This window comes from Capra hircus, chromosome 8 (assembly GCF_001704415.2).
Source record: "Capra hircus breed San Clemente chromosome 8, ASM170441v1, whole genome shotgun sequence".
Taxonomy (NCBI): Eukaryota; Metazoa; Chordata; class Mammalia; order Artiodactyla; family Bovidae; genus Capra; species Capra hircus.
Genome location: NC_030815.1, coordinates 89830255 through 89855617, shown reverse-complemented (window position 1 = coordinate 89855617; position 25363 = coordinate 89830255). Strand labels below are relative to the sequence as shown.

The window sequence follows — 25363 nt, the reverse complement described above, 5'->3', positions numbered from 1 at the left end:
CTTTCTAATAAATTCCTTTTTTGGTGTTAGTGATCCAGCCTGCTGTTCCTATTGCCTGCAATTAAGAACTCTAAAGACAGACCCGCTAACCCAGTCAGGGCTTCCAAGTGGACCAACTCCAGAGGCATCATTGTCACAAGGCACAGAATGATGCCCTGCAGCCATGCAATGTTGTGCCACAGAACATCTGTAGGACATCCAGAGCTATTTATTAATGTGTGTCTAAAGCACGTAACACAGACTACGAAGATAAAAAAAAATTTACTTCATTAATTACATATTTGGACAACAAAAAACAATTATATTGCAATCTGAGTACTTTAAACCTGGGTTCTCTAGCACCCAAGGCCTTGCATTCATGCTTCTTGGCTACTTACTGTTTGAATAACCTTGGACAGTTTGTTTGATAGCTGGAAAATGGACTAACAGTGGGTTACTACTCTTCTACTACATTTCAACTTCTTTGAAAAATACAGACAGTAATATATACACTTCATTGGCTTCTGCTGAGGATTTAAAAATAAAATCACCTCACACACTTGTGTGGCCCACAGTAGGTATTTGAGAATCATTCCTTCTTTTCCCGATGTTGATACAGTAATTACTTTAGTCCCTGAATGCAGACAAGCCCCTCGCCAACTGTGGTGACAATCACCAGCTGATGCAGTCCTCTTAGCCACACTGCACTTGGAAGTAATATGACCTCAGAATACTAGTTCCGATGTTTCTGGCTTCCACGCCTACAATGCTCATACTGTCACTCTCCACATGAGTGAATCCACTGTGAAGGAAGGGATATGCTGTATGTTAACTTTGGAAAAGGACAAACGTTTAAGTCACAAAGCTTTTACACAAAGATGGACCTTAACCTTGTACGTTCTCCACCCAGTCCACCCCATCTCTGAGTATACTGGGCTTTGACTTGAGGACCAGCGTTCATTTGTATCAAGTAGCAAAAATCATCACATTCTTGAGTGTGATCAGTTTGAGGTCCTCCTGATGGTAGCTGCCTGAATCACAATGATTCCAGCTACTTAGAAACTTCTCCTGATACAGGAGTTTGGGGTACCTCATCCAATCTGGGCAGGTCAGAGTCATTTCTCCAGAATTTAGAATTACTATCAATTCCTAACCAGTCTCAGTGAAGGAGATGTAACTGCAGGAGCCAATGGGGCCTTCAGTTTCCACAAAAACACAATGCTGCTGTGTTGCACTAAAGAAAAATGGAGCAAGTGTGTAGAGAACCAAACCAACAAATAAAAAAAAAGAACTAACCAACACACACACACAGAAGGAACTTGCTGAGTTTCTCACAGAAGCCCAGTTTTTGTCTATATAGACTGCTTCTGAAACAAGCTTTGGCTTTCATGAACTACCTTTCAGCTTAGAGTAAATCCCATGCTGACTTACTCAACTTAAGAGATTAATAAACCACTATAATACTGTAAAGGAATTAGCGTCCAATTAAAATAAATTAATTTAAAAAAATGCATCTTGTGCAAACAACAACAAAGAGATTAATAACAAGAGTGGAATGTGGCAGTTTGCAGACTGTGTCAGAAAACTGCAGGATTGGGTTGGAAAATTGCAGGCCTGGCTGGTCTGCGTGGGGCTGAGCAGGGCAACAACTGCTCCCTGAAACAAGCAGTCAGTCAGCAGTCTCCTTGGTTTGTTTGCAAATAAGGTTGAACTAGCACCGATCTTCTTTCTTTTCCTCTTTATAGACTTCCTCTTCATCTTCCCCCACCCCCTCAACTCATCTTTAGTAAATTTGCAGAACTCTGTAACTATCACTAAAACCCAGTTTTAAGAACATTTCCATTGGCCCAAAAAGATCTGTTGTAGCCATCTGCAGTAAATCTCATCCTACACTCAACCCTGGGCAGCAGTAATTAACCTCCTATTCCTATAGACCTGCCTTTTCTATATGTACCATATTAAAGGAATCATTCAATATGTGACCTTACACATTTGGCTTCTTTCACCAGCACAATATGTTGGCAGTTCACCCACATGTATGTCATATGCCATACCTCTTTATGGCTGAATAACATTCCCCTGTATGGATGCACCACAGTGGATTTATCCATTTACCAGTTGATGGGTATCTCCACTGTTTGCACCTTTAGGGTTTTCTTAATAAATTTGCTAAGAACATTCAAGTACAAGTCTTTGTAGACATGTTTTATTTCTCCTAGGGGTATGCTGCTAGGTTTGCTATTAAATTTGTATTTAACATACCCATTTTCTTTGGAGAATCAGAATATGTGTTTACACATTATAACATTTTAGGAAACTGAAAAGCTCCTAAAAAGTAATGAAGATAGATGAAACGCAGTCCATAGCTGCCCATCCTGTGGGGATCAGCACGGAGCTAGGTTGCTGGGTTTATCATTGCCAAATGAAGCCCTCAAAGGGAAATTACCACTTGCATTAACCAAGGATTTCTGAGGAATCTGTTATGAATTAGCAAAGAGCAGAATTCAAGGTTGTAATACATTCCAGGGTTCTGATTAATGCACATTTATGTTACTAAGTGTGCTCTGCTCATTGAGAAAATGTAATTTCAGTGAATGGTTTACCATCCTATAAAATGGGTATGTCAGTCACTCAGTCGTGTCTGACTCTTGTGACCTCATGGACTGTAGCCCGCTAAGGTCCTCTATCCATGGAATCCTCCAGGCAAGAATAGTCATTCCCTTCTCCAGGGAATCTTCCTGATCCAAGAATTGAATCTGGGTATCCTGTAATGCAGATGAATTCTTTACCATCTGAGCCACCAGGGAAGCCTCCGAATAGCACAGTTTAAAAACACATATAAAACAGAAGTTTCTGCAACTTCCCTGGTGGCTCAGTGGTTAAGAATATGCCTGCCAACAATATAGGGGACACGTCTGATCCCTGGTCTAGGAAGATCCAACATGCCACAGGGAAACAAAGCCCGTGCACCACAATTACTAAGCCCATACTCTAGAGCCTGAGCTCTGCAACGAGAAGCCACCACAACTGGATAAAGCCTGCGTGCAGCAATGAAGACCCAGCAGAGGTAAGCAAACAAACAGTAATTAAAAAAATGAGTGTCTGATCGTGCACAGTGAATATTTCAGTGAATAAACGTGTTCTGCTTTGTGTGATGCATGTAGAGCAGTGTTTAAAAACGTAAAAAAGAAGTTTCTAGAAGTGCTACTTGCTTACTAAGCTGACAACAGTGTTATTTCAGTGAAAAAATGTTCTAACCATTCAGTAATGATACAGGGAATTCTTTAAAGACACATATAAAAAAGGAAAGGAAAAAAAAAGCACATCTTGGGAGACCAGCATCGCTGGCAAGCTCTTCAGTGGCCTCCTTCCAGTGGCAAGAAGTGTTTGTTCACACACACGTCTCCTGCCACTGGAGGAAAAAAATCATTACTGAGGAGTCATGAGTGGATGACAGACAGAACAGAGCAAGGCCACCTCCCCTGAGCACAGGGGAGGGTAGATAACAACATATTAGGGTCTTGAGTAGGAAATATACAGCCCCTCATGGCCTGCAGTGTGGAGATGGAATGTTACGGCTCTCAAACTCAGCAACTAGGTAGGTTTGTTATACTGGAGTGAGTTGCCATTTCCTTCTCCAGGGGGGATCTTCCTGACCCAGGGATCAAACATGGGTCTCCTGCATTGCAGGCAGAAGCTTTACCATCTGAGCTACTAGGGCAGCAGGTTTGTTACAGAAATCTTTAATTGTAAAAATATTTAGTTTGGGGCATTGTACTTTTTTTAATTAACACTGTAAGATGTTTGCTACAAGAGGCTGAATTAATCCCGTAACTCATGACAAGTAACTGATGGTTATGAAGTAGGAGGTGTTACCTTAAGTAACCCAGTGAAACAGACAATCTGGAAGCCCTGTCCTTACTTTGCAGGACTTACTCTGATAAGAAAAAACATGTCAGCCCCCAATTCTGGGCTTCCCTGGTAGGTCAGCTGGTGAAGAATCCACCTGCAATGCAGGAGACCCCGGTTCCATTCCTGGGTCTGGAAGATTCCCTGGGGAAGGGATAGGCTACCCACTCTAGTATTCTTGGGCTTCCCTGGTGGCTCAGGCAGTGAAGAATTCACCTGCAATGCGGGAGACCTGGGTTTGATCCCTGGGTTGAAAGATCCCCTGGAGGAGGCATGGCAACCCACTCCAGTATTCTTGCCTGGAGAATCCCCAGGGACAGAGGAGCCTGGTGGGCTACAGTCCATGGGGTTGCACAGAGTCAGACACAACTGAGCGACTAAGCACAGCATCCCCAATTCTAACTGTAAACCAGAGCACAAAAATCACATTCTTTTCAACTTTTATAGTCTTGCCCCTACGGCCACCTAGGTTTGGTAAAAGGACCTGGCATTGTACAGGTTACAGAGGTGGGCTAAGGGCTGCATCCAGGCTGACCCCGGCTTCACTGTGCATCCCCATGGGCCTTTGGGCAAAACCCACGTGGCTGATTGCATCTGGGAAATGTAGGTGATGCTAACTGCAGGTGGTGGCTTTGTATATTAAAGGAGATAAGGCACATGATGCATAGTGTAGCGTCTTTTTTAAAACCAGAAGATAAATATGAACAGTGACTTGCCCATAGGGAGGGAAAGGCTGGGCTAAGACCCCAAATCCCATTCTCATTCTTGCCAATGGTATCCTCTTGCTGGGAGGCCAGGAGAGGCCATTGTGTAGGTAACATTTAAAAAGTCAGAAGCAATTACCTGGCCCATCTGTGGGACCCACCAAGCAAATGATAGCAGCTCTTGAGGACAGGAAATTTATTTTCCTTGTTCCACATGTAGACTCGCAGGGAGAGGTCAAAGGAAGAGGTGATGACTCGAGTCTGGTCCTTGAAACGAAAGACCAAGTGAGGCAGGGATGTGGGCTCCAAGGCACGGAGCTATGAGGCTGGCAGCAGGCAGGCATGGGGCCACACTCACCACCCACATGGACGTGATGGGCCTCTGGTGGTCCTGAAAGGCCACCAGCTGCAGGCCGTGAATGGTGAAGAGCACCAGCTCTGAGCCGGACACCAGCAGGATCACCTGGGAGCCGTGGCCCTTCATGAGGTGAGGAGGCATCATGGTGTCTGGCAGCAGGAAGCTCGCAATCTGTCGTACTTTTTGAAATAAAGGCACACAGATTGTCATGTCCTAGTAGCAGCTGGGGATCTGGAATAGACATGCCTCACCTACGAGGATGTGGAATAATGAAAAGAGCAACGGCTTTGTGTTGCATCTGCAATCACATGCATTTATTCCCCTAGTCTACTGGTCATCAGCTGTCAAACGCTGGTGAGGTTCAAGGTGATACGCACATGGAAGTGACAGTATCTGGCCCATGATACTATCCAGGGGTGAGGCTTCCACCCTGCTTTCTACCCTTCCCCATCTACGACAGGGGGATGTAAGACATGACCACATGAGAACTATGACGTTTATGACATCTGCTGAAAACTACTGTTGAAGATTCTTTTATACTGTACAGCATTCCTTGTTAAAAAGAAAAAATTTAATTCGATCATTTCCTTATGGAATTTAGTTAGCACCAGGAAAACAAAATTACCTCTTTTGAAGAGTTCATGCGTTTTCTCGTATCAGACAAGGGATTATATTACACATCCTGTTTCCCTTTTTTTCCTCGGCTGCCAGGAAGCTCAGAGTAAAATTTATGGTCAAATGATGATAGGAAAACAAATGAATATAATACAAAGGAAAAAATGCTAAGGAACAAAGAAAAGGCCTATCAGGGTGATGTGGGGTTTGGAAAACAGAGGAGACAGGAAAGGACAAAAATGTGGGTCTTATTTTCCTACTGGACTAGGAGCTCCTTAGGGAAGAGATAGTTGTGGCTTTTATTCATCTCTGTGTACACTCAGTGCTGAGAGTGGTGACTCTCTGTGTGCACTCAGTGCTGAGAGTGGTGACTCTGACACAGCTGTAAAAGGAGAGGTGGGGATGAATGGATGCAGAGAAGGGAGAAGAGTGGACAGCAGTTAACCTCTGAATCCCACGGCCATGCAGAGGGCCCCAACACACAGCAAGTGTTCACCCACTCCACCAGCACACAACAGCACTAGAAACCATCTGTGGGTCACTACGATGCACTGAGAGGAAAGACAAAGGGCCCCAAAGGAAACGTGAGGAAGCACTGTAAGGTAGTGGTGGTGACATGGGGATCCTTACCAAGAATCTCCACTCTATCCCTGGACTTCCTGGTCCCTAGCTCGTAGGTGGTGATGACCAACTGCATGCCGCTGTCATTTCTGTGCATCACCATCAGCCTGGCTGCCTCGTCGGGGGCCCAGCAGGCTCTGGACGTCAGCCAGATGGGGAGAGTGGTGGAGGCAGGAGTCTCATCTTCCGACCGGCACAGCAAGGATTGAGTATAGAACACCTGGGAAACAGCACCGCACATCTCATCGCCGGTGAGCGAGGAGACTTCTCCAACCAGGAGCACTCCGAAAGCCCCCACTAGACCACATCCACCGTGACTGTACTGGGTCTCACAGGGTGCCTCATGTGGACCCGCCTTTCTCAAACACCCTTACCAGGGAAAAGAGGTTAACCCCGCCCCATGTCTGGCCCTGCTGGAAAGATCTTGGCACGCCAGTCCCAGTGAGGTCAGCATAATGGGTGAATCAAATAAATGGATTTTCTTTTCCTGAGCGCCTGTCACCATCTTGCTTCTGCCTCCAATGTCTTCCTCCATATTCCTTTCCTATCTTCTTGCAGTCTGCCTCCAACCCCCATCTTGGTCCCTGGAAGTGATCTGAGGCTGCCCACCGATCCTACGGCCTCTCTCCTTTGGCTGCCCTTCCTGACCCCTGGCCTCCCCTGACTCTCAGGTCCCGGCACTGCCAGTTCTGTCCAGCTTGGCCACTGCTTCTCTTTTTCTGTCCTTCCTTGCTCGCCGACTCCAGTATGTCTCAGGACCCGCTTCAGCTGCCTGCTTTTTACTCTGGTCTAATTTTCTAATTCAGGCTTTCCGGGTGGCTCAGTGGTAAAGAATCCACCCGCCAATGCAGGAGACACAGAAGATGCAGGTTTGATCCCTGGGTTGGGTAAATCCTCTGGAGTAGGAAATGACAACCCACTCCAGTATTCTTGCCTGGGAAATCCCATGAACAGAGGAGCCTGGCAGGCTACAGTCCATGGCATCAGAGTTGGACACAACTGGAACAATAGAGCTCATGGGTCCATCTGCACACCCCCACACACACACTTTTCCAATTCACACCCTGGCACTCAGCCTGAGCATCTCTGAGCCCATGAACCACTGGCAGAGGCAACCATTCTCACAGGCAAGCTGTGTATGGGCCTCCAGGTAATGGCTACCGTCCCCACGCTGTCAGCATTTCCTCCATGCTGGCCCAGACACTGTCTTCCTTACTCTTGTTGAAGCCTGTTCTCAGGCCACCAATACCTCATGAGCATTTCCACCAGGAAGTCCTAACCTTTTCAAAACTGAATTCTGTCATCTCCAGTAAGGTAGCTGACCCCCTCCAGCCTGTGGGGAACACGGGAGCCTGGAAAGAACAGAGGCTCCTGGGTGAGGCTGCCATGTCTCAGCTCAGCTGGTGGCCTGAGAAGGCAGTAATTGCTGTGAAAGGTCACAGATGACTCAGCATCACCCATGCAGGCTGTGGGGTTTGGTCCTACATGAGAAGCTGCCCCCACCAGATGCACCCCAAAAGCCTAGGGCACAGGACCCACCACCCTTGTGCACAAAGCCAGACCCCTGAGGCAAGGGACACAGCCCACCACTGACCTCCGGGCTCAGGTCTGAGTTCTGGGTGGACGCTAACACCCACTGCCGGTCAGGTGAGCAGAGGAGACTGGTGGGGTTGCCAGGAAACACGTTGACTCTGGAGAGCAGCTGCAGCCAGGGCACCGTAAGTGTGTAGAGTGCCCCTTCAGCACAGGCGGCCTGCAAGCGACAACAAAAATGGGACCAAGAACCATAAAGAATCAGAACGTGTCCAAGGAGATAAGCAAAGGTCTAAGAAACACAGAGAGGAAGTTCCTACAGAAGAAAAATCAAATAATTAACAGACTAACACTGAAAATCCATGTACAAGGACTTCCCTGGTGGTCCATGGTAAAGAATCCCCCTTCCCATTCGCAGGGGACGTGGGTTTGAACCCTGACTGGGGAACTATGATCCCACACGCCCCTGAGCAACTACGCCTGAGCGCCAAAACTACTGAGTTCATGTGCTGCCACAAACACGTGGCGGAGTCAAAAAAACAAAGTTCATGTGCAATAAAACTTTCTGGAAATAAATCCTGGGGAAGTTGAGCTGGGATGGTCACCACAGACACATCACAATACAACTAACTACTAGGCTTTAAATCTTTCAAAAAATCCTTTAGGCCTTTGATGTTTAAAACTCCAGTATCTAACAAGAGAAGTAAGGGTGGCAGTAGCCTTCTCCAACAGAAACACTGTGGCGTAGTATCTCCAAAAAATTCAAGGAAAGCATGAGCCAGGGATGCAGTGTCCAGCCAGGCCACTCTTCCAGCCCCTCGACTACAGAACACAATGCTAAGGCAGGACCTGCATCGTGGGCCCGTCCTCGGGACCTGACCAGGGGATGGGCTTCATCAAATCACAAGATCCAACGAAAACGCCACCAAAAGAACTAGTGTGGTTATGATATACATTAAACCGTAAATCAAAGAGCTAATTAAAAAAAAGGCAGACACAAGAGAAGAGCAGGGTGTAAATACTTTATGTTCTCAAAAAGCTGGAAATAATACATCTTTAAAAAGTGAGGAGGATCAAAACAGAATAACTCACTGACTGTCATGGGAGTAAAGGCGTAAAGACAACAAATACAACAGGTGACAGGCCTAAATAAGGAAAAAGGAGAAAAAGTGTTCAGGTAAAGAAACCCGGGGCTTCCTTGGTGGTCCAGTGGCTAAGAATCCCCATTCCCAGTGCAGAGGGCCTGGATTTGATCCCTGTTCAGGGAACTAGATCCTGCATGCCTCAACTAGGAGTCCACATGCTGCAACTAAAGATCTGAAGTGCCATAACTAAGATTTGGTGCAGCCAAGTAAGGGCTTCCCAGGTGAGGCAGGGGTAAAGAATCCGTTTACCAATGCAGGAGACACCAGAGACTTGGGTGTGATCCCTGGGTTAGGAAGATCTTCTGGAATAGGAAGTGGCAACCCACTCCAGTATTCTTGCCTGAGAATCCCATGGACAGAGGAGCCTGGCAGGCTACAGTTCATGGGGTCACAAACAGCCGGACATGACTGAACACACGCAGCCAAATAAAAGAAAACACTGCATTTTACTGATGACCTGACCATGCAGAATGCCCCTCCATGTACTAATGACCATCTGACTGTATGCTTTTGAGAATGCTGAAACTACTGCACAATTACACGCATCACACACACAAGCAAAGCAGTGCTCAAAATTCTCCAAGCCAGGCTTCAGCGGTACATAAACCATGAACTTCCAGATGTTCAAGCTGGATTTAGAAAAGGCAGAGAAACCAGAGATCAAATTGCCAACATCCAGTGGATCACTGAGAAAGCAAGAGAGTTCCACAAAAACATCTACTTCTGCTTAACTGACTATGCCAAAGTCTTTGTGTGGATCACAACAAACTGGAAAATTCTGAAACAGATGGCAATACCAGACCACCTGACCTGCCTCCTGAGAAATCTGGATGCAGGTCAAAAAGTAACAGAACTGGACACGGAACAATAGACTGGTTGCAAATAGGAAAAGGAGTACATCAAGGCTGTATATACTGTCACCCTTCTTATTTAACTTATATGCAGAGTACATCACGAGAAACGCTATGCAGAAGCTGGAATCAAGATTGCTGGGAGAAATATCAATAACTTCAGATATGCAAATGACACCAACCTTATGGCAGAAAGTGAAAAGAACTAAAGAGCCTTTTGATGAAAGTGAAAGAAGACAGTTAAAAAGCTGGTTTAAAATTCAACATTCAGAAAACTAAGATCATGGCATCCAGTCCCATCACTTCATGGCAGATAGATGGGGAAACAATGGAAATAGTGAGAGACTTTATTTTGGGGGGCTCCAAAATCACTGCAGATGGTGACTGCAGCCATAAAATTAAAAGGTACTTGCTCCTTGGAAGAAAAATTATGACCAACCTAGACATCATGCTAAAAAGCAGACATTACTTTGCCAACAAAGGTCCGTCTAGTCAAAGCTATGGTTTTCCCAGTAGTCATGTATGGCTGTGAGAGTTGGACTATAAAGAAAGCTGAACGCTGAAGAATTGATGCTTTTGAACTGTGGTACTGGAGAAGACACTTGAGAGTCCCCTGGACATAAAGGGATACAACCAGTCCATCTTAAAGGAAATCAGTCCTGAATATTCACTGGAAGGACTGATGCTAAAGCTGAAACTCCAATTCTATGGCTACATGATGTGAAGAACTGACTCACTGAAAAAGACCCTGATGCTGGAAAAGATTGAAGGCAGGAGAAGGGGATGACAGAGGATGAGATGGTTGGATGGCATCACTGACTTGATGAACATGAGTTTGAATAAGCTCCAGGAGTTGGTGATGGACAGGGGAGCCTGGCATGCTGCAGTCCATGGGGTCTCAAAGAGTTGGACACGACTGAGCGACTGAACTGAACTGAGGACCGTTCAAATCCTTTGCGTAATGTAAAAGCTGTGTTGTGTCCTTTTTCCTGAGTGGTACCAGTTCTTTATATATTCTGGACACAGTCCTGTGTCATGTTTAAACATAAGTTTGAAGTTTGCCTTTTATTTTTCTTAACAACGTCTTCTAAAGAGTAAAAGTTCTGAACTTGATGAAATCGAATTTGTTTATTTTTTATTACACAGCTAGTCCTTTGTGAGTCCTAAGAAATTGTTACCTTTGAAAATTTTCTACTAATCTACTCCCCCCAAAACCAGTTAGAATTAATAGGTGGAACTTCCCTGGTGAGCCAGTGGTTAAGACTTTGCACTGCTAGTGCAAGGGGCACAGGTTGAATCCCTGGTTGGGGAAGGTCCTGCAAGTCGCACAGTGCGGGCAAAAAATAATAAAAATATTTTTTCTTTTTTACCAAAGAATTAATAGGTAAATTTAGCAAGGCTGTTGGATACAGGTAACTACACAAAAGTCAAATGCACTTCTATGTATATTTATACAGAAATTATTTCTATGTGTGCTACATAGTGATGCATGGCAATTTCTTTATAAATACAAAACCATACATTCTCCTATTACTCTTGGTCTGCACCCTACCCACTTACGTAGCCTCAAGACAGAAGAGTCTGGAGTCAACAATGGTTTAGTGGATGGGGGAGCTTATGTCTGAAGCAAGGCCCTTAAGTGACCATATGCAGCAGGGAGCAGGCAGGACATAGCAGCAGTCTTCACTAGCGAGGGGGCAGTTGGTGTTGTTCAGTTGCTCAGTTGTGTCCAAATCTTTACGACCCCATGGATTGCAGTATGCCAGGCTTCCCTATCCTTCACCATCTCCTGGAGTTTGCTCAAACTCAAGTCCACTGAATCAGTGATGCAATCCAACGATCTTGTCCTCTGTCATCCCCTTCTCCTAATGCCTTCAATCTTTCCCAGCATCGGAGTCTTTTCTAATGAGTCAGTTCTTTGCATCAGATGGCCAAAGTATTTGAGCTTCAGTTTTAGCATCAGTCCTTCTAATGAATATTCAAGATTAATGTCCTTTAGGACTGACTGGTTTGATCCCCTTGCAGTCCAAGGGACTCTCAAGAGTCTTTTCCAACACCACTGTTCAAAAACATCAGTCTCTGGAGTTCAGCCTTTATGGTCCAACTCTCACATGGCATGACTACTGGAAAAAACCTTACCTTTGACTACACAGACCACTGTTGGCAAAGTAATGTCTCTGCTTTTTAATATGCTTTCTAGGTTGGTCACAGCTTTTCTTCCAAGGAGCAAGTGTCTCTTAATTTCGTGGCTACAGTCACCATCTGCAGTGATTTTGGAGCCCAAGAAACTAAATTCTCTCACTGTTTCCCAATCTATTTGCCATGAAGTGATGGGACTGGATGCCATGATCTTAGTTTTTTGAATGTTGAGTTTTAAGCCAGCTTTTTCACTCTCCTCTTTCACTTTCATCAAGAAGCTCTTTAGTTCCTCTTTGCTTTCTGCCATAACGGTGGTATCATCTGCATATCTGAAGTTACTAATATTTCTCCCAGCAATCTTGATTCCAGCTTTTGCTTCATCTAGCCCAGCATTTCGCATGATGCACTCTGCATATAAGTTAAACAAGCAGGGTGACAACATACAGCATTGATGTACTTCTTTTCCCATTTGGAACCAGTCTGTTGTTCCATGTCCAGTTCTAACTGTTGTTTCTTGACCTGCATCCAGATTTCTCAGAGGCAGGTCAGGTGGTTTGGTATTCCCATCTCTTGAAGAATTTTCCATAGTTTTGTTGTGATCTACACAGTCAAAGGCTTTAGCATAGTCAATGAAGCAGAAGTATGTTTTTCTGCAATTCTCTTTCTCTATGATCCAGCATATGTTGGCAATCTGATGTCTGGTTCCCGTCTTTTCTAAATCCAGCTTGAACATCTGGAAATTCTCGGTTCACGTACTGCTGAAACCTAGGTTGGAGAATTTTGAGCATTACTTTGCTAGCATGTGAGATGAGTGCAATTGTGGGGATAGTCTGAACATTCTTTGACATTGCCCTTCTTTGGGATTGGAATGAAAACTGATCTTTTCCAGTCCTGTGGCCACTGCTGAATTTTTCCATATTTGCTGGCATATGACTGCAGTTCTTTAACAGTATCATCTTTTTGGATTTTAAATAGCTCAGCTGGAATTCCATCACGTCCACTAGCTTTGTTCATAGTAATGCTTCCTAAGGCCCACTTGACTTCACACTCCAAGATGCCTAGATCTAGATGAGTGACCAGACCATCATGGTTATCTGGGTCATTAGGATCTTTTTTATATAGTTCTTCTGTGTATTCTTGCCACCTCTTCTTAATATCTTCAGCTTCTGTTAGTTTCATACCATTTCTGTCCTTTATTATGCCCATCTTTGCATGAAATGTTCCTCTGGTATCTCTAATTTTCTTGAAGAGATCTCTAGTCTTTCCCATTCTATTGTTTTCCTCTATTTCTTTGCAATGTTCACAGAGGAAGGCTTTCTTATCTCTCCTTGCTATTGTTTGAAACTCTGAATTCAGATGGGTATGTCTTCCCTTTTCTCCTCTGCCTTTTGCTTTTGTTCTTTTCTCAGCTATTTGTAAGACTTCCTCAGACAACCATTGTGCCTTTCTGCATTTCTTTTTCTTGGGGATGGTGTTGATCGCTGCTTCCTGAACAATGTTACAAACCTCTGTCCATAGTTCTTCAGACACTCTCTCAGCTCTAATCCTTTGAATCTATTTGGCACTTCCTACTGTATAATCGTAAGGGATTTGATTTAAAGTGTGTTAGTCTCTCAGTCATGTCAGACTCTCTGCGACTTCATGGACTGTAGCCTGCCAGACTCCTCTCTCCATGGGGTTCTCCAGGCAAGAATACTGGAGTGAATTGCTATTTCCTACTCCAGGGGATCTTCCTGACCCAGAGATCGAACTCGCATCTCCCACATTGAAGGCAGATTCTTTACTGTCTGAGCCGCCAGGTAAGCCCAGGACTGTCTTTATTCAGACTTAATAATAACAGTTTACTCATTTCCCTGCTTTCCAATCCTCTTGCATCCCACTTCTTGCTCTTTCCTTCCCCTTTCTTTTTTCCTCCTGGCTGAAGATTGTGCTTTCCCAGGAAGGGCTTTATTATCAGCCTGTGTGCTCTCTGCTCAGGAGGCTTATGCTTCATTCAAGCCTGTTTCCGTCCCTCGATACTCCTGTAACTCCTTCTGTCTGTGGTCCAGTTTATGGTCAGAGTTATGGAATTGATTTAGATCATACCCTTATGCCTAGTGGTTTTCCCTACTTTCTTCAATTTAAGTCTGAGTTTTACAATTAGGAGTTCATAATCTGAGCCACAGTCAGCTCCTGGTCTTGTTTTTGCTGACTATATAGAGCTTCTCCATCTTCAGCTGCAAAGAATATAATCAACCTGATTTTGGTATAGACCATCTGGTGACGTTCATATATAGGAGGAAGACCAATTACAGAGGTAACTGACGTCAGGCTGGCTTGTCAGTTACCAGGGAAACCAGCAGAGAAGCCCATCCCTCCTCATGTATGGATGTGAGAGTTGGACTGTGAAGAAAGCTGAGTGCCAAAGAATTGATGCTTTTTGAACTGTGGTGTTGGAGAAGACTCTTGAGAGTCCCTTGGACTGCAAGGAGGTCAAACCAGTCCATTCTGAAGGAGACCAGTCCTGGGTGCTCATTGGAAGGACTGGTGTGAGGCTGAAACTCCAATACTTTGGCCACTTCATGTGAAGAGTTGACTCATTGGAAAAGACTCTGATGCTGGGAGGGATTGGGGGCAGGAGAAGAAGGGGACGACAGAGGATGAGATGGCAGGATGGCATCACCAACTCGATGCACATGAGTTTGAGTGAACTCCGGAGTTGGTGATGGACAGGGAAGCCTGGCGTGCTGCGATTCATGGGGTCGCAAAGAGTCCGACACGACTAAACTGAACTGATGCTTAGAAGACTGAATAAGGTGTCAGTTGTTCCCAAATCAATGTACAGATTCAAAGTAACCAAAAACTAAGGAAGCAGTCTTACAGAAATTGATGAGCTCACTGGAAAAGTTTTATGGAAATTTTATGGAAATTGATGAGCTCACTGCAAAAATTTTATGGAAAATAGATATATTTTCAAAGAAAGGCAATGTGGGAGGTCATGACTTAACTAAAATCTGTGGGAAACAAGACCCCATGTGACTGTCATCAGGACAGACATACAGATCAGTGGAGACTGACTCACAGGTTTGACACAGAACACCCATGACACATTTGGTCAGTTGATATTTTGACAAAATGAAGGTGATAATGTAATTCGATGAAGAAAGTATGGTCTTTCTTGTAAGTTTTGGATGACCATTTGTAAGTAAAAATGAACCCTGATGCTGACCTTGCACACAAATGTAATTTAACTTGAAATGAGCCACTGACCTAACAACTTCCAAATAACCCGTGGAATGTATAAAAAGTCACACAAAGCTGAGTCAAGGTGTCAGGGTACTGGGTTCTCATTTGAGCACCCATTCAGGTCACTGAGGCTGCAGGACTGAGGTTTCCCTGCCCACTGGCTGGCAGCAGAGACCATCCCCATTCCAGGCCCACCAACAACCTGGCAGCCAGCACAGGAGGCCCCCATGCCCTCACCTGCTGTGTCTCTGACTTCCTCTTCTGTGACCTGCCAGAGAAAATGCTCTGCCTTTACAGCATCCACGGAACTAGAGTGGGCCCACCCAGATCATCTCTCTTTAACCAGGTAACAGAAATGTCTCATCATACAGATGGCTAACAAACACAAGAAAAGATGCTCAACATCACTCATTATCAGAGAAATGCAAATCAAAACAACAATGAGGTACCATTTCACGCCAGTCAGAATGGCTGCGATCCACAAGTCTACAAGCAATAAATGCTGGAGAGGGTGTGGAGAAAAGAAAACCCTCTTACACTGTTGGTGGGAATGCAAACTAGTACATCCAGTATGGAGAACAGTGTGGAGATTCCTTAAAAAACTGGAAACAGAACTGCCTTATGACCCAGCAATCCCACTGCTGGGAATACATACCGAGGAAACCAGAACTGAGAGAGACAGGTGTACCCCAATGTTCATTGCAGCACTGTTTATAATAGCCAGGACACAGAGGCAACCTAGATGCCCATCAGCAGATGAATGGATAAGAAAGCTGTGGTACATATGCACAATGGAGTATTACTCAGCCATTAAAAAGGATACATTTGAATCAGTTCTAATGAGGTGGATGAAACTGGAGCCTATTTTACAGAGTGAAGTAAGCCAGAAAGAAAAATACCAATACAGTATACTAACGCATATATATGGAATTCAGAAAGATGGTAATGATGACCCTATATGCAAGACAGCAAAAGAGACACAGATGTACAGAACAGTCTTTTGGACTCTGTGGGAGAGGGAGACAGTGGCATGATTTGGGAGAATGGCATTGAAACATGTATAATATCATATGTGAAATGAATCGCCAGTCCAGGTTTGATGCCTGATACTGGATGCTCGGGGCTGGTGCACTGGGACGACCCAGAAGGATGGCATGGGGAGGGAGGAGGGAGGGGGGTTCAGGATGGGGAACACGTGTATACCTGTGGTGGATTCATGGATGTATGGCAAAACCAATACAATACTGCAAAGTAATTAACCTCCAATTAAAATAAATAAATTTATATAAAAAAAGAAATGTCTCATGATGCATGTAGCTTTGACCATTTCTCCTTGAAATCCTACACATTACTTTTCAATATATATTTTAGACCATATTCTAAAATGCATTCAAAATTAGCCCTGGGATTTTCCTGGTGGTCTAGTAGTTAAGATTCTGTACTCCTAATGCAGGGGGCACAGGTTTGATCCCTGGTCGGGGAACTAAGATCCCGAAAGCTACACCAAAAAAATGAGGCCAAAAAAAATAGTCTTGCTGTATCTTCCCAGGAGGCTTACCTAATTACTATTCTGATATAAGACCCCTAAGATCCAGGAAAGACTTTCACCTCCAGTCTTCTTGTCTAACATTATTAGCTGTATCAGCTTGCTTCTGGTAACATCTCTAATACCTATCATTTTCCCATCATTTTAATTCCAACCCTTCCTTAAGTGTTCTGTCTTATAGGAGTTTTATATTAGTTTCCTTTGGCTGCAGTAATAACACAGGGTGGCTTATAAAAACAAAAAAATGTATTCTCTCACAGTTCTGGAGGGCAGAGCCCCCAAATCAAGATGCCAGCAGGGCTCTGCTTCCTCTGAAGGAAGACCAGAGCCAGTCACTCCTCCCTACTCCCTCAAGCCATTTCCAGAGCTGAGTCCTAGAAGCCCGCCCTGCTCTCCCAGGGAAGTTTGATAATGAAACCAATGAATCTTTTCACATCCCCTCAGAGCATGTGTGGCATCATGAGTTTTGATAATGAGAACTAAAAATGCTGCCTGCCATATCTGTAAACAAAAGGATGTTGCCAGCACATCACCGCCACTCCCGATGGTGAGCTCTGAGGGGACTCGGGATGTGAAAACACAGGATAGTGGCCTCAGACAGTGAAGGTTCATAAAATGAAAGTGTAAGTTGCTCAGTCGTGTCTAACTCTTTGCGACCTCATGGCCTATACCGTCCATGGAATTCTCCAGGCTAGAACACTGGAGTGGGTAGCCTTTCCCTTCTCCAGGGGATCTTCCCAACCCAGGGATTGAACCCAGGTCTCCCACATTGCAGGCAGATTCTTTACCAGCTGAGCCACAAGGGAAGCCCACATCAAAGGAAGGTCCATATCAAAGGAACAATTCAGTAAGCCCAGACTCTTGCATTTCCCCATACATAGAAGAGTGTTAAATTCCTTGAGATATCATATCTGGTTTTCAATAATTAACAGTAATCTTTTGATGTTCCAACCACCTGGTCATTTGTTGCAAAAAAAAATCCTATATATCCTGGGTCCCCCCCCTTGCCTCTTCAGAACAGTTTTCTTAAGATCATCTGAAAGTCTGCTGAATGAAACAAAACTCTCAGCTTCTAGGTTGTGCTTTTTTTTTTCCAGTTGACAATAACCAAGCCAAACTTTGGGTCGGGTTGATCCTGCCCCTAGAGGGAAACCACAAGACACATTGATCTTCCTTTTATGATTTAGAAGCTATTTGCTGTATACTATTTTGGGAGTTAGGTGAGAGATAACTGTTTGCAAACTGCCTTATAAAGTATATGACTAATTCCCATCACTTCATGGGAAATAGATGGGGAAACAGTGGAAACAGTGCCAGATTTTATTTTTTGGGGTTTCAAAATCACTGCAGATGGTGATTGCAGCCATGAAATTAAAAGACACTGACTCCTTGGAAGAAAAGTTATGACCAACCTAGATAGTATATTCAAAAGCAGAGACATTACTTTGCCGACTAAGGTCCGTCTAGTCAAGGCTATGGTTTTTCCAGTGGTCACGTACAGATGTGAGAGTTGGACTGTGAAGAAAGCTGAGCGCCGAAGAATTGATGCTTTTGAACTGTGGTGCTGGGGAAGATTCTTGAGAGTCCCATGGACTGCAAGGAGATCCAACCAGTACATTCTAAAGGAGATCAGCCCTGGGTATTCTTTGGAAGGAATGATGCTAAAGCTGAAACTCCAGTACTTTGGCCACCTCATGGGAAGAGTTGACTCATTGGAAAAGACTCTGATGCTGGGAGGGATTGGGGGCAGGAGGAAAAGGGGACGACAGAGGCTGGATGGCATCACTGACTCAATGGACTTGAGTTTGAGTGAACTCCGGGAGTTGGTGATGGGCAGGGAGGCGTGGCATGCTGCATTTCATGTGGTCGCCAAGAGTCGGACATGACTGAGCGACTGAACTGAACTGAATCTCGGACAGTTCAAGGAGCTTAGCAGACCTAGTTCCTCATAACCTTCTCCTAACCTAAATGGTGAAGTTATTCATTTTATTTCTACATATAAAATCCACAAGGCATTGTTGCTGCTGCTTTATACAGGATATTCGTTTAGATTTCCTAAGACTTACCATCGTTCTTGCTCAACAATCTTTCCTGCTTCTTCTGAAAATTCACCTGTGATCATTCTCCCACTGCCTGAAGCAGTCTCATTACTATTACACTTAAGGTAGTTCCCCTCACTGCTGTTAAATAGATCTGTCTTAGTCTTCAATTATCTCAGTTCACTCTGATGGGTCTATGTGCAAATTTATTTTTATTTACCTTACTCGGGGTTTGCAGGACCTTCTTGACCTTCATGGATTAATGTTCTCAGTCTATTTTGGAAAAATATCTACCATCTTGTCACACATTTCTTAGGCTCCCACCCCACCCCACCCCCCAGCTTGATAGGGAAAGAGTAAAGAGACAAAGTAGGTCATAAAATAGTTAATTCCCACTAGGGGATTGTAAGTTTTAAAAATTGGGGAGACCCCTGGGAATTAATGATCACTCAACAAAGCAAATTTAGTTAACCTCGAAAGCAAGCTGGCTTGCTTAGCAACAGAAGCATGAGTCATGCCCCCAAACTGCAAACCAGTGGTGGCATGAGTCCACATCCTGCCCAGGGAGCTCAGTCAGCTGATGATCCCCAGGACATGCTCTCCGCATACATGAAAACAGTAACCTGTGGACCTGGTTGGACCATGTAGGGACAAGAAAACTCCCCTGCTCAACCTGGAGGAGGAACTGACGATGGAAGGGTGACATTATTCAACAAAGACAAAGAAGATCTCCTCCTCCTCACTTTTCCTTTGATTATAAAACTGTAGCCCACTGAGTTCTCAGGACACAGTGCTCCCTCACCCATTTGCTTGTAAGCCTCACAAGCACCCTATTCTAATAAATCACTTATCTATCACTTCACCCTTCGCTGGATTCTTTCTGCGTGGAGACATAAAAGATCAGGGCTCTTTGGAGCCCCATGAAATGACACCCTGACTCACCTACTCCTAAGATATCAAATAAACAAATAACTAAAGTTTTTCATGGGGCCTTTAATGGCCTTGATACTCCAAGTGTGGTCTGTGACCTGACGGCATCAATATTCTCAAGAAGCTCCTAAAAAACTCAGAATCTCAGGTATTCCCAGGGACCCACTGAATCAGAATCTTCATTTAAACGAGGTCCACAGGCAAATAACATCCCATTCAAGTCTGAGAAGCACTGGGCTCTGTCTCTCAGCCTCTCTTCCACATTCACCACTCCTGATGTCCCCACTGCATTCTACAGAACTACTTTTATCTTCCAGTTCACTAATTCTTCTACAACTTAGCTTCCTAATTGATGTATGTAACACACACAGAAAATTGCACAAAGCATAAACATTAGAGCTCTGTAAATCATTACAAAGTAAATACTCATATCACCACCCATGGCTTCCATGTCTTGGTTATTGTAAATAGTGCGGCAGTGAACATCAGGATACATGTATTCTTTTGGATAATGGTTTTCTCCAGGTGTATGCCCAAGAGTGGAATTGCTCGATCATATTTTAAGTTGTATTTTTAAGTTTTTTAAGGAATCTCCATACTGTTCTCCATAGTGGTTGTGCCAATTTACATTCCCACCAATACTGTAGGAGGGTTCCTTTTTCTCCACACCCTCTCCAGCATTTATTGTTTGTAGATTTTTTGATGATGACTATTTTGACTGGTTTGAGATGATCTCTCGCTGTACTTTTGATTTATATTTCTCTGATAATTACTGATACTGAGTACCTTATCATGTGCTTTTTGGCCTTTAGAATGTCTTCTTTGGAGAAATGTCTATTTAGGTCTTCTGCTCATTTTTTGATTGTTTTATATATATATTGTTTATATATATATGAGAGAGACAGACAGAGAGCAAGCTCCATGAGCTGTTTCATATCTGGGGGATTATTCTCCCATTCTGTGGGCTGTCTGTTCATTTTGTTGATAATTTCCTTTGTTGTGCAGAAGCTTTTAAGTTTAATTAGTCCCATTTGTTTATTGTTGTTTTTATTTTCATTACTCTAGAAGGTGAATCCAAAAGGATCTTGCTGAGATTTATGTCAGAGTGTTCTGCCTATGTTTTCCTCTTAAGAATTTTATAGGGTCTGGCCTTACATTTAGGTCTTTGATTCATTTTCAGTTTTTTGTGTGTGTATGGTATCAGGGAGTGTTCTAATTTCATTATTTTACATGTAGCTGTCTAGTTTTCCCAACACCACTTACTGAAGAGACAGTCTTTTTTCCACTGTATATTCTTGCCCCCTTTGTCATAGATGAATTGGCCACTGGCGCATGGGTTTATCTCCGGGCTTTCTATTTTCCATTAATCTACAGTCCTGTTTCTGTGCAAGTCCCATATTATTTTGATTACTGCTGCTTTGCGGTATAGTCTGAAGTCAGGGAATCTGATTCCTCCAGCTCCCTTTTTCTTTTTCAAGATTATTTTGACTATTCCAGGGTCTTCTGTGTTTCTATATAAATTAAAAATTTTTTGCTCTGGTTTTGCGAAAAAGTAGTAGTTTGATAAGGATTGCATCAAATCTGTAGATTGCCTTGGGTAGGTCATATTATTTTATCTCTACTTATCTCTGAAAGTAAAAGTCGCTCAGTCATGTCCCACTCTTTGCGGCCCCATGCACTATCCAGTCCATGGAATTCTCTAGGCCAGAATGCTGGAGTGAGTAGCCTTTCCCTTCTCCAGGGGATCTTCCCAACCCAGGGATTGAACCCAGGTCTCCCGCATTGCAGGTGGATTCTTTACCAGCTGAGCCAAAAAGGAAGCCCAAGAATATACACCATTGGTAGTTTGGTAAGGACTGCACTGAATCTGTAGATTGCCTTGGTAGGTCATGTTATCTTATCACTACTTATCTCTAAGAGAAGTTGCTCAGTGTCCGACTCTTTGCGACCCCATGGACTGTAGCCTACCAGGCTGGATTGCCATTTCCTTCTCTAGCAGATCTTCCTGACTCAGGGATTGAACTCAGGTCTCCCACATTGTAGACAGATGCTTTACAGTCTGAGCCACCAGGGAAGTCCTATTTATCTCTAAGGGAGTGCTAAACACTGTACTTGAAAAGAGAGGCATGGGGAGTCTTATCTTTCTCTAGAAAGGATTTTCATTTACTACCACCAGGTAACTGGGCAGCTGCAGCCATTGCAGGGACTGTTTATTTTCAGACCCTCCTCCACAACTCTCAGGTTCCAACATTCGATAACACATCCAATGTAAGAGGATTCACAGGGCTCCAACCCTTCATGGCCCTGCACTCCAACCTTCATCTACTTGGCTATCTCCCTGCTTAGCTCCTTGGCCTTGGAGTAAACATCTCCAGAACAAAAGCAGCCCCAGTGTTAGGCTCAGCACTTTGCTTTCTGCCATCTTCTGAATCTTGGCCTAGAAACTGTTTGCTATTTTTAGCTCTCTGATTTGATATATATTCTAACTTTCCTAACTGTCCTTCACCGACAATGAAGTGTGAATCATGTGGTCTCTCATTCCCTGGAGAGAACTACAGTGGCTTCCTCTTCCTCTCTACAATATATTCTCAAATTGCTCTGGAGGTATTAATTACACTTATTCCAAAGTCTCCTTTAAACAACTACAGAGTTATTTATATGAAATATGTTTTATCAGGTCTTACTGTTTTTGTTCATGAGCTTAATTCCTTTACAGAATTAGTCCTGTTTACATAAGAAACTGTTCCTGGGGGTGTCCTCATCTTGGTATTTGGGAGGCCAGCTTGTCCACACTCTCTAAGACCTCCTTCCCTCCAGGAGGAGGATACTGCTGCCAGGTGAGAGCCACATCCTCGACCTGCCAACTTACACCCCCTTTCACCCTTTCTCTCTGGTCAAATGCTCCCTCGCAATACTCAAGAATCACCTCCAAACCCTATGTCCTGGCAACAGAAGGCCTTCATCATCTCAGGCAAATGCTTGCATTCTGTTGAACATGCCTCAGTTTTCCTTTGATTTGGGCCCTTGCTGAGACTTGAAAGGGGGAGAGAAGGGTGAGAATGCAGTAGTGAGAAGTAACCAGAAGGGAAAGAAAGACTATGAGCAGGACTAGGAGACAGGAAAGCAGGGGCATGTGGACAAGAAAGCACTGGCAGCCCAGGGGGCTGGACCTCACTGGGAGAGGGTGAGAGGCTGCAGAGACAGGTCCAGGGAGCAGGCTGCGGCATGTTAGAACTGAAGGGGCATGTGGAGTCTGCCCTCCACACGGCAGGCAAGGAGGCGCAGGGGGGACTCAGCAGAATAACTTGGTCTGCCACATGGAGGGCCTGGCTTGAGGTGCCACCTGACACGGTGGTCTGGTGCCAGGCCCACAGATGCTGGAAAACAGGAGAGGCTCCTAGGAGCCAGGTTACTCACCAGCAAGAGGGGACCCTCTGGAATGTCACAGGCCTCCAATGTGGATGAATACATGGGCAGCAAGAAGGCGGCTTGCTCACACCCATTCTCTGCTTCCCATACTTTGATCAGTCCCCGCTCATCCACAGTGACAACCAGTTGCAGTCGAGGGTAGGTCACCAGATTCACCAGAGCAGCAGACTGAACAGGGCTCGACCAGAGCTCCACACCCTGCGCAACAACAAAATGAATGTAACAACTCACACAGGGCTCATTATTTCTTCATCACTTACTGGTTTCATTCATTCAGCCATCACCCAGGGCACACTGGGGACATGCAGGATGAGGGGTGTGATCCCCATCCTCACAGGATGCACAGCACGATATGGGATACAACACAAAAGAAATGTTCCCCTGGACTTCCCTGGTGGCCCAGTGGTTAAGAATCTGCCTGCCAATGCAGAGGAGATGGGTTTGATTCCTGGTCCAGGAAGATTCCACATGCCGTAGGGAAACTAAGCTCGCGTGCCCCAACTTCTGAAGCCTGTGCACCCTTAGAGCCTGCCTGGCAACAAGAGAAGATCATGCAGCAATGAAGACCCAGCACAGCCATAAACTAAATAAATAATATATTTATTAAAAAAAAAAAGTGATGTTCTACCACAAAGGACACATTTGTCCTAGAGGAGAGCAGTGGCTGAGCGTGGGTGCGGCGAGTGCCTGGGGCTAGAGCCATGGCCAGGAGGACTGAAGGTGGGGTCTGGGGTGCACACTGGGATGTCTGAAGCACTACCAGTGGTCAACTATGGCTTAACTGAGGAAGGCTGGGCAGGGAAGCAGGACCAACACCACCCTCCACCCTGCCCTGGACTGGAGCTGTACTCAGGACCTGAGTTCCAGAGGGCTGCATACAGAGAACTTCCACACAGAGCATCCCACCTCGTCCCCAGGAAGCCCAAGTTTACAGATAAACTAATTTAGGTTCATGGATGCAAACAGTTTCTGTTGCATAACTGCAGCTGCCCTGCTCGGGGCACGCCGTTCCCATCGGGGTGCCCAGTGGTGCTACCACGGGCCTGGCCTGGCCAAGGTCCACGCCCTGTCATGGCCATTAGCACAGAGAACAACTGCTCTGAGATGGGCTGACTCCCAGCTCCCCGGTCTCTCCCCCCAGGATTCTGAAAGCTAGAAGATTGAGGTAAAGAGCAGGCCCATGGCACATTAACAAAGGGCATCAGAGAACCAATCCTACAGCCATTGTTTCAGAGTTTTCCAGAGCTGTGACGAAGTTTTTTCTTTTTTTTTCCTTCCAATTTGTAGTTATTATGGTCCTTTTTGTATCAGGTGTTATCTTGTTAGCACAATCTTTTCCCAGTTATGATATCCCAGTATTCTTCCTCTCTCTTCTTTCTTCCCCCTCACATCAACATATCAATAGCTGATTTCTGCTGCTGGAACAGCTAACAAGACCATCACCAGTAGAAACTCTGCACCAGTGACTGGCTCATGTCAAGTAGGTCTCGGAGACCACACGTTACTCCCCAGTGGCCAGTGGTATGGAAGTAGGCAAAGTAGCAGTGAAACTTCCCTTCTCATGTCAGAATCGAAAGCAGTGACCAGGGGAAGAGAGCATGGAAACAGGCTACATATTGCATGACTCCAACCAAATGACTGAACTTTTTAAAAATAAAGTAAGATTGGAGATGTGCTCACAAGAGGGATTAAGATAGGGAAGCAGGGAGAATGGATGCAGAGTGGTCTAGCCCTATAATAAACAGACCACAGTAGAGTTCAACCACGGCCTGTACCCAAACCCAGCCTACTGCCCAGTTTTGAATTTTAGCTAAAGGAAAAAAACAAAGAGCATTTCATGACACTTGAAAACAACACGAAACTCACATTTGAGTGTCCATAGTTATGCTGGAACACAGCCACCCCCTTTTGTTTACCTGTTATCTATGGCTGCTTTTGCATTACAGCCACAGTTAAGTTGTTGCAGAATCACATGGTTTACCGTGCTTGAAATATTTGCTCTCTGGTCTGCTGACCAGAGAAAGAAAAGGTCTTACAGAAAGGTCTTTGACCCCTGCACCAAAGCTCTTTCAAGTCAAGATCTTTTTGTTTTGGCAACTATGGAACCTCGCAGCCTTTGGGTCTCATTCCTGCCCAAGGTCCCTAACCTACTAAGCCTGCAAGGTCTCATGTCCACAGCCTGAGGCAGGTCTCTTTCAGGGCAACACAACTGCAATGAGACAGAAACCAGCTACATGCACCCATGGTCACCAGAGACCTTCACGTGGAATTATGTCAAATATCATGGCATATATATGAGGAAAATAAAGCACATGGAAGAGAAAAATCCATGATAAACAA

The 25363-nt window shown here is 44.7% G+C and overlaps 1 protein-coding gene across 3 annotated transcripts in view; it reads right to left on the bottom strand.

Moving 5' to 3' along the window:
- FBXW12 (F-box and WD repeat domain containing 12) overlaps positions 187 to 25363 on the bottom strand; it is a 35664-nt gene continuing 10487 nt past the window's right edge. For all 3 annotated transcript variants that reach the window (XM_005684240.3, XM_013966237.2, XM_005684241.3), the window contains 6 exons: positions 23012 to 23221; positions 7781 to 7939; positions 6196 to 6406; positions 4951 to 5129; positions 4732 to 4859; positions 187 to 781 (listed from right to left, as the gene is read on the bottom strand). In XM_005684240.3, the coding sequence (XP_005684297.1) occupies positions 673 to 781; positions 4732 to 4859; positions 4951 to 5129; positions 6196 to 6406; positions 7781 to 7939; positions 23012 to 23221 (996 nt within the window). In that variant the 3' untranslated portion in view covers positions 187 to 672. The remainder of the gene's footprint in view (positions 782 to 4731; positions 4860 to 4950; positions 5130 to 6195; positions 6407 to 7780; positions 7940 to 23011; positions 23222 to 25363) is intronic.